The sequence below is a fragment of the Daktulosphaira vitifoliae genome, unplaced genomic scaffold (assembly GCF_025091365.1).
Source record: "Daktulosphaira vitifoliae isolate Bord-2020 unplaced genomic scaffold, ASM2509136v1 Scaffold_5, whole genome shotgun sequence".
In the NCBI taxonomy this organism is placed as follows: domain Eukaryota; kingdom Metazoa; phylum Arthropoda; class Insecta; order Hemiptera; family Phylloxeridae; genus Daktulosphaira; species Daktulosphaira vitifoliae.
In genome coordinates, this window is record NW_026099576.1 from 19,066,291 (window position 1) to 19,076,979 (window position 10,689).

At 26.3% G+C, this 10,689-nt stretch overlaps 1 protein-coding gene across 6 annotated transcripts in view; it reads left to right on the top strand.

The window, feature by feature from the left end:
- Nucleotides 1–10,689, top strand: part of LOC126907618 (protein O-mannosyl-transferase TMTC1-like) — a 323,473-nt gene that overhangs the window by 50,821 nt on the left and 261,963 nt on the right. For all 6 annotated transcript variants that reach the window (XM_050689026.1, XM_050689028.1, XM_050689027.1 and 3 more), the window contains exons 11-14: nucleotides 6,831–6,974; nucleotides 7,036–7,235; nucleotides 8,672–8,807; nucleotides 9,290–9,467. In XM_050689026.1, the coding sequence (XP_050544983.1) occupies nucleotides 6,831–6,974; nucleotides 7,036–7,235; nucleotides 8,672–8,807; nucleotides 9,290–9,467 (658 nt within the window). The remainder of the gene's footprint in view (nucleotides 1–6,830; nucleotides 6,975–7,035; nucleotides 7,236–8,671; nucleotides 8,808–9,289; nucleotides 9,468–10,689) is intronic.

Genomic DNA, 10,689 nt, shown 5'->3' on the forward strand with positions numbered 1-10,689 from the left:
GCATAGATATAAAGGAACATTGTTTTAACAATATTAATTCATCACGAATATAATACAAGAACGTTTTGCTTCCTGCGGAGAGATATTCTCAATTGATTGCTCTATTATCGTTATTCCCTCTTTTTTACCCACATAGGCATATTGGTATCGTTATAAAATATTGTCATCGGCACAAGAGTTTTTATTTGCGATATCTAATTGCATTTGCTCATGAATCGCTTGATAAAATTATTACATAATAATAACCAACAGTTGTCAGCGTTGTGAAAAACTACTTCAGCTTAGGGTGAGTAGGTTTTTGTGAAATAGTAAGAGCTTTCAAGCTTAAAATTACGTGTCATTTTGCGCCATGCCATCTTGGGTGCACACGTCAAGACGATGAAATAAAATACGCATGCCACGCTGCCGCCGTCTAAACTTTGTTTACTGCCTTGCTCGTTTTACTTGTCAACTGCGCGCAAACTGAATGTATGCCAGTGCAAGTGGGGCCACAAGCCTTTGTGCGTGCTTTTTCTCATGAAAGAGAAAATTGAATTTGCAGCGTGAATTTTGTACTTTAAAAATGTGATTTTATTTTAAACGAAATTGAGAAGTACTACAGCGAGTAACTGCAGGCTATTTTTCAGAATAAATAATTTTTATTGAGCGTTTTCTTACAACTTGTTGTTGGCATACCAACTATGCGTGCTATCGAGTGTAAATCACTTTTGATATTTCTTCTTGCACAACATGTATTACATTGTTTTATGCAAGTACTTATAAATAAAACTTGCAAGGTCGCGCAATGGAAATATGCACAAATGCTTTGCATTACGACGTTTATCAATGAAAAATTTATAATCCGTATTTTATATTACTTGTATACAAACAAATAATTAATTTACATACACACTGTTGTACACTAGCTATTATATTTGTATATGCATGTTAAATTGATTATTGTATACTGTGCATCTTAAAATAATAATCATGTTATGTTCAATTTAATACAATAAACTGAAAATCACTAAAAAGCACTTACGACAACATCCCACGATGGGGGTAATTAAAAATAACATAAAAACGCTTAGTTCTGCTTGCACTTTCGTGAGCGAGCGGCTCTTCTCCACACTTTCGAAGCTCTCGATTCAATATAGAATTCAGAATTCTTTTGTCCGGTCTATTCCTCTCAAAATATCCGAGACCCCGTGTTGTCGTCGGTACATTTTAAGACGATATATAATCATTTTTGCGCCAATACTTTATTTATTTAAAAGAAGCATTATAAATCCTTACGCAAAGTATCTAAAAGAAGTAAGTAAATTTATATCAACCCAATTATTTAGAATTAATAATCTGAGTGAAGAATGATAAAGCAATAGATCATATATTTATATTAATTTTCAAACTTTAAATAATTATTACTAACTAGTTCGTACCTTATATATAATCACATTACATTGTATTCGTCAGATGGCCACCGCCTCTTCGTTGCCTCAATCTATTATTTCAGGTACTTGCCAGTTAGGTCATTTATAATACCTCTATAGAGGAACTTTAATCATTTCTTATTACATTTACTTGTCTTTATTGTTCTAAACCCTCAGACTCTACAACCCCGATAGAACCTCGTTGCTTACGAATTGACCAAATCCCCAAAACATCCAACCTTGATAAAATACCCAACACATCATAATTTTAACCTTATTTTTGTATTACTACAGAATTCTAATATCAATAGGATTTTAATTAGTTGGTTTTTCTTAAAATCACTTAAATGAATTTATAATGGTTTATATTCATTAATAGCATGGAGCTTAACAACAAAAGGCAAATAGAAAACAATTGTTTGAATTTTGTTTCAAAGTCATTCGACCCTGACTTGTTAATACCAATTGAATTTTAAAGCTCTGTCTAAGATTTATATCCTCTGTAAGACATTTATTAATCTTTTAAAACTATAATTATTATAAAAATGTTTAAGTTCAATAATAAATCTGCGTAGCAAACCAAGTGTAGTTTCTATTAAATGGTAATAATATATCGTCTGCTTTTTCATTTTCCTCGTCTTTCTACAAAACTACTTGGTGTTGTCCAAAACTTCCTAAACTTCCACTTGACACGATCTCCCGCATTATCTCTGCACACATAAGCCATCCTCATATCGCATTCAATAACATACATCCATCTGTTTTTTGGTCTAAGTGTACCTCTCCTTTCCTCAACATTAATTTCCGTAGCTGTTCTTACAGCTTTCGATCCCTCTCGTTTTACATGACCAAACCATCTAAGCCTATTTTTCTCAAAATATTAATAAAACATACACAGTAAAAACATTTCATTAAATATCAGTTATAGACGACGATTTAACAATAATACTAATTCTTATTGAGTAGTAATAATGACATGTTTTTGATGAACATTTTTCTATATTACACTCTATTTTTTGTCCCCACATTCTACATCATGTATTTGCATTTATATTACTTTGGACTGTTTTAAAATGAAACACGTAAATACAGTTCATGAATTTTATACGATTTCCAATAGATCAACACGGCTTTTTAAGTTAAATCTCAGACAATTTCCAGGCAAACCCTACTACTTAAAATTCACGAGCAGACAGCTACCATAAGATTTATACTTGTGTACCAAAACCTCTGGCAGCATGATTAACTTTCTTCCCTTAAACATAGAATAAAACTTGAATCAAACGTTTATTTTGTTTTCATTTTTACAAATAATGCCATTCAATTACATATTTTTAAATATTAAATGAGTTGAAACCAATAGTTTCTACTAACTAATTATACATTTTATTTAAAAGTATTTCGTATACATAATAAATAAACAAGAAAATTAAATGTTGTGATGGAAAAATATTAGTTATCTAAGGAAGTATAATTAGAAATTTAATCATACATTAGTAAACTTTTCATTCAAATAGTTACAATAAATATTGACATAACTTATCAGATATTCTTTTGTAAAATCCTTATTTTTACAACCATAAGCATATCAAGATTTACGTGGTAGTAAATACATAAAAATCGGTTTACTTTGATAATATTAATGAATAATCTTTTTTTTCTTCTAGTTTAAAATGATACTCTTTCGCTTTTCGTAAAAATATTTATTAAAATGTCTTTTAAAGAATTAAAATTATTAAAAACGTATATATTTTTAATCTAATTTTTCTATTTTTTTTTTTTTTACTTTTTATTAGTGAAAATCACTTCATTAACTCTCAATACTTAAACTTTAAAGTGCTAAACAAAATGACTTTATTTTTAAATACATATAGTCTTAAATATACCATTTATTTTGAAATCGTCTCAATTATAGAAATGCTGTTAAAGTGCATTGGAAGGAACACAAAATAAAGTGAGTCCTACAATGAATTTCTAACCTTTTGAATCGAATTGTAAAAGCCATAGCGCAAATTGGGAAAAATGTATTGAATCGGTAAAGGCATCATCAGACTCTTTGTTGTACAGCATCATAAATATAAAATATAATATGCGAAAATCGAAAACCAAGAAAGAGCATCAATTGAAAAATATATTCAAATTTACAACTTTTTATTACTATCCTCAAATACGCAGTACTTTATGTCGGCACAGAAAAAGTAAATAATATTCTACAAATACTTAAAAAAAGGCAAAATGGATCCCTATGGATAAATTACATAAACAATATCAGTACATAAATATTTCATAAGTCTTATATTAAGAATAAAAACTCTTAAAAAATCAATTTGTGTATAATAAAATAAGTATACTTTAAAAATTTTGTTTAATTAATAACATATAACAATATAACATTAGATCTCATCGATTGGAATTTTTTAGAGGAGATTAAATTTTATGTTATAAAGTTTTTTATCTCTTATCGTATACTTTTTTACAGTTAAAATACGGTGCATTATATACATGAGTGTATTTTGTAAGTAAATAAGAAACTATTTCAAACAAATTATTTAGATTATGACTTAAAATTTTTTTTTAAGTCCTTCACATTTTTATATTTTATCAAGAATATTTGAATATAATAAATTTACTTAAAAAATAAAATAAAAAGTTCTCACCCGAAGTTTTGTTTTGTTTTTTTTAACTTGCGTATTAGATTTCATAATATAAGAATTTACATCAATCGAAACTTGCTATAAAAAAAAGTTTACTCATTTCATATTATCTTAACAACCGTAGGGGTGAAATAAGTAAAGAATACTTTCGTGTGTTATGGATAAACTATTGAAATTTTTCAAGGTACTCCATCCATCACTCATATGGTTATGACGAAAGGAAAAAGTAATAATAAATAAACGAAAACAGCTTTTTCGTTAATACTTATGCCGACAAAAATAACTAGTGTTTACGAGTAAGCTTTCCTGACACTTTACATTCACGTCTTTTAACCTCCTCTGAAGGCAATAATATAAATACGTAGCTGATATTAGATTATACTCTTGGAGCTGTCACTTATTATATTTACAACGTTGCTGCTGTTAAACTGATGATGAAAAAATTGTCAACAGAACAATTACTCTTCCATATGTATAATACTTATACATATTTAATGCGGATTTTGTTTATTAGAATACTGGGGGCAAATTTTCGACCTTAACTTTACGGATAGTCACAGTGCAAGAGAAGATCAAAACGATAGTCGAATTGATGTGACACTCACACATACACACTGGTTATGCAAACAAATGCAAAAAAGTATTTTTTTATTTTACCACAAGGAACTGCGTAAACATACGAGATAGAAAACAGAACAGTATTGTGACGAGTCCAAAATTGGATTCTACCGATGACACTTTTTCCATTAAGAGATACAAACAGCAAGACAAATCGATTTTCTTCGAGTTGTCAACTTTTTTGTGTACTATCCAAACTAAAAAGACGCTGTACAGACAAAATGTGACTAGTTTTATAATTTTTGGAATAAACATAATGTTTTTTTTATTATGAATACACCCTTTCTTTAGTAAAAAAGAAAAGAACACATTAATTACTATAAGTATTTTATATTTATATTTTGATTTTGTATAATTTAGTCATAACCCGTACAGATGCCAATAATTAATAAAATATATGCATTGATATTATTGGTTTCACATATTTATCAAAATTAGAAATCAAAACTTTGATTTTAAAGTGTCAACATTCGTCAAGTTTTTTTCATTCGTAGTTTATTTTATGATAAAAATACTTTTTACACATATAATTTATAAGTTATATGTAACTTAGTTTTTATTACTATTAATAAAAATCAACTAAATATGAAAACGAAACGCGCAACTGATTTAATATATATTGTGCCTCAAATTTATATATTTTTAATCATATTTAAATTATAAAAGTTTCAAAATTAAACACGGGTTTGAAAATACAAATTATTGTATAAACGTTCAGATATTAAAAAGAGTATTTACTGTGGATGCAGTTTAATTGTTTTTTTTTTATATGAAAACAGAAATAGAACTTAACTGCAACTTTTTGTACTTAACTTTTTGCTAAAATATTATTTGAACGTTGTAAACGACAAAATCTCAGAACGGTTTTAGTATTTTTTTTTTTTTTTTTTGTGTTAACTCATGTCAGGTGCGTTAGACAAGCTGTCATAATTATTTCTACAAAAGGTTGTAGCTTCTTACTTTTTTTTGTTTAAAATGTAATTGAATTGCAATATTTATATGTTCTGAGAATATTATATTAGATGTCAAATATAAGAGTTTATATTACGAAATTTTGACTCATTCAAGCTTAAATTTTTAAAAGCTAGAGAAGGGAAAAGTGAGCGAATGGAACAAGAAAAATTTCATAATATAAAGTATACCAATAGTTATTACATATTGATTTATATCTTAAAAGAAAGATTAATATTTAAAAAATTTTTATCTGTCATGCTATAATAAAATTTTTAGAGTCAATATTTTTTTTAATCAAAAAGTATATAATGTATTTATAACTTAAATATTGTTGTCATCAAATCAAAAATGAATCTATGAAAAATAAATGAATTTGGAGTTCAGCTATCACAGTAATAAGGTTTTATAGATACAGCCTATATAGTACTCAATATTGTTTATTTTTAATATATGTAAATTTAGATTCAAAAAAAATGTTTTTAAATATTGCATGTAATGCCAATTTTATACATTTAAGTATCAACATCCCAACGTTAAATACTTAATGAATTACTAATGGTCTATTCACAGAGAAGAGTTAGGGCAGTATTTTCCCTTAAATGATAAATTCAAAATATTTTGTGTGTTACTGTTTACACTTAAACCGCATAACCAAATCTTTTAATAAAAAATGAAAAACAACATGACAATAATACATTAAAACCGGTAATTTTGAGTCGCCAACCAATAATTCAAACAATTTTATTGACCTAATATTTAAACAATGTAATTATTGTACTATTATTGAACAACATAACTTGTGAGAAAATAGAATTCTTTATTTCTTAAATAATTTCCAAAAACAAAAATTTCTGTCAAAAAATACCTAAATTAACACATTTTTGTTTTATGACTTATAGAACCTATTGGTTCTCTGGAAATAATTAAATAATTAATGAAATTAATTAATTTTTATATAAAATTATAAAGAGTAGATAATTTACAATGGTATCCAAAACAGAGGATCTTTTGGTTTTCATGCCGCATTGTGTATAAATTAACTTTAATGTTAATGCTTTAGTACCACGTAATTTTTTATCTTTTAAAAACTGATATTAATTAAAACATTTAATTATTTATTGCATTTGAATAAATATATTAGTTAAAAAAAATCGAATATTCGATTAACATGATAATTTTTTTTCCTGTTGCCTAGGTTATGGCCATCTTATGCCAGTGCTCACAATAATTTGGGTACGTTGATGGAAAGGTCCAGAGATGCTGAACATCATTTTTTAGCCGCAATTCGCTTCTCTCCTGGCCATGTTAATGCGCATTACAATTTGGGCCAAGTTTACAGGTTTGTTTTCAACACTGAATGTACCTAAATAAATGTAGTAACAAAAATATTTTCATTGTAGATTAATGAATCGCACCAAAGACGCTGTAGCTATGCTGGAACGTTGCCTAAGACTAAATAGTGGGTACACGGCTGCGTATTTATTACTGGCCAAAATGCATACAGGAAGCCAAACAGGACGACTATTAAAACATGTGGCCACGTACCAGCCAAAAAATCCCGATCACCAAGCTCGATACGCAAAATGGCTTCATGATAACCGTAAGTCACCGTTACTTGTGCTACATTGGGTGTCCCAGATATATATGACACATTGTTGAATTTTTTTTTTTTTTTAATAATTATGAACTTCTCAGACTGCGTTTAAATCTCATTATTATTATTTATCACTAATAAAAAAATTGAAAATTTATTTTAACTACTTCACTTTTTTCTTGCAAGATATATTAATGGATTTTCAATGATTTTAGAACAAGTAATCATTAAGTTACAAGATTAAAAGTTTACCGATGTTGAAAATCGTAATTTTTTAGGGATTTCTCTCATTTACGAGAAACTAGGGACATTTTTTCAGTTTTTAAAGGCGCTGTCTGCAACTATATATGATTTGTGACCTTTTGACGTATCATTCAGTAAAATCGATCCAGTAAAAGCTAACAAAAAAAGGTGGCAGACACAAAAAATAAATAAACACACCATAAAAAATGTAATACCTTCTCAGCTTCACATCGAAGTTTAACACTACCATAATTATACTGATTATACTTACTTATATCAGACAATTTTAATAATTATAAGCTTAGCATAAAATAACAAAATATATATAGGTTGGGTTTTTCTATTCTACACGTATATGTATGAAATATTATAATATATATGATCCTTGTAAAATATTTTTCAATAAACTATCAGAAATTCATTATTATATGAAAATATCATTTTCTCTAGATAACACTGAAATTAATTTTGTCGAGTAAAAATATCCATATAATAAAAAAAAAAGTACCTTTTAATATTGTTACATAACCTGATGATATAACATAATTAGAATATGAAGCAATTTTACGATAAAAAGCTTGTTTTATAACCAAATGTACTTATTTTTCAATCATTATTGAGCTTTCATTTTTTAGTTTCGTAAAGTTTTACCACTTTGTGCGGTGTTTATGTAAGTAATTTGTATACAATTACTTAAAATATACTAGGTTTTCGAACTATTGATTGAACTTACAAATATTCATTTTAGTTATAATATTATTCATGTTTTTCTATTATTTGAGTTATCGAAAATTAAATTATTAAAATATGGTTCTGCAGTTTTATTTACGTTTAAACAAAAAATATTATTTAATTTATAAAAAAAATAATTATTTATTAAATATTATAAAAAGAGAAAAAAATATATCGATATAGAATAACATTTTCAACTTTAATTACAATTTTAATGAGTCAAGTTTTACATAACATCATTAGGAACCGAAATATTAAAGAATTAATTAATGAATTAATGAATTAATTATTTTGCCTTTGTAAAGTGTCATTAAAATACATACAAATTAAAAAATTTTAAATAATGAATGAATGTCTTATAAAATGTATCTATGTAACTATACTTCTATAACCCATAATTTATTTCAATACATAGACGTGAAATAATTCAATACATCAAAATGAATCATATATGTAATATGTTTCAGATCATTTAGCAGAAGCTTTATTTTATTACAAGAGGGCCATGACAGTTAAAATGGAACACAGGGATTCAGTACTAGGTTTAGCCAGAGTACTTAGAGATCAGGGACAAAAATCAAGAGTGTATAGACTCATTACATGGTAACCATCTTTTTTGTTAAAATATTTCGGTAAAATAAAGTTTTTAATACGCTTGTTTATTAATTTTTGTAATAAAATATAAATTATGAAAATTTAAAGTTGTTTCATCATATAAAATGGATAAGTCTGTAACTGATTTTTTCAACTTTTCAGACGATAAAATATGAATTTTGTTCCCTATATAGTTTGATATGTAAATAAATTTTCTATCAAATTTATTATTTTTTTAAATTCAAACCAAATATTTGCAATATTGTGCGTATTTTCGTTGAAGATCTGAAGTCTAAATTCAAATATATCATTATCTGAAATTCAAATATTTTTGCCACTATCATCTTTGTTTATATGGATTACGATAACTTATAATCTAATTTATACTGCTGCTCAGTCTTATTAGCATTTATAGTGAAACTTTAATATTTAAAAAGCTTTTTGATTGTGAAATGTTGAATTTGAAGTAATGAAACTTTTGTTATGAATAGGTGGCAGACGACCAGGAGAAGTAATTCGGTACCAGGTGGTGGTCGAATTGTTTTTGCTGGTGACCTTTATGTCAAAGGATGGCAACTTTACAAACAGGGACAAACTACAGCACCATTGCCTTCTGGCAGCGACACATCACGACAGTGCAACAGTGATAGAAAAATTGCCATGTGTAATGTGAGTACTCTACTTCACTTTATAACTTAACTTCATTCAAAAATGCTTCCATTAATCTAAAGTAGATATCTAAAATAAATGAACAAAATTCTATGAGCTAAAAGATGTATATGAATTCGTTTAATTGTTGTTTAAAATGTAGTCAAAACTAAACTTTTAAAGTTTATAAAGTTAAAAATTAATGTCTTTTTTTTTAAATAATTATTATAAGAAAAAAATATTAGCACAGAAATTCACAAAAAAACTATTCCCATGTGTAATTTGAAAACCTTTAGGTTTCACTTTGACTATAGCCTATTAATTTTCTAATTGGTTCTCAGTGTAAGTTTAAACATCTCATATAGATAGTAAAAATTTGATATTTTTCAAATTTTAAGTGAATTAAATGTGTTTATGTATTTCATTTATCAAACTCATCAGAACTTATGATAAAGTTATAATTAAAGTTTAAAGTAATTTATCGACCAACCCTCTGAATTATTTTTTTCAAAGCAAAATAATTCTAATTTTTTTATTATTTTTTTTTTTTTTATTTGATAACTTAAAATAAATATGTAGGTATAAATTTTATTTTATGTATTAAAATATTTCTTTAACTAGAATTGGATAACATACTACTTTAATAATAAGATATATCTTTGAGTTAGTGAAAACATCACTTAATCTTTACTATTTATCGTATGTTTCTTCTTTAAAATTTCTAATAGTTTACACACACACAACAGTATTGTTACTTGAAAATATAGCTGTGCTTGTTAAACCGATAAAAACTTTTTAGCTCTATGTTTCTTTTATAATTGTTAAACTGCACCCTAATTTCATGATACTATGTAATTAAAAATTTTACTGTTTTTTTTTTCAACAAATAAATAAATACCTTCAAGGAATTTAGCTATGTTTTTTAAGTATAAAATACTTTAAAATTATAGCATATTGTACTATAATTCATTAGCTATATTTCTATAGTTATAAATAAACTTTGTTCGAAATAAATCAAGAAAATTTGATAACTATTTTTCTTTTTAAATTGATTCATTGTCAGTATTGCGAAAGAAAAAAATTTTCTTGTGCAATTTACATACTACATTTCTATAAAAACATCACCAACGTAATAATTTTAATTTTCTATTTTTCAATTTTAAATATGTTTTAGCTTCGATGCGAAGCTGAGAAGGTATTGGTTTTACTAAGATGTGTTTTTTTTTTTTTTTTTTTTTTTTTT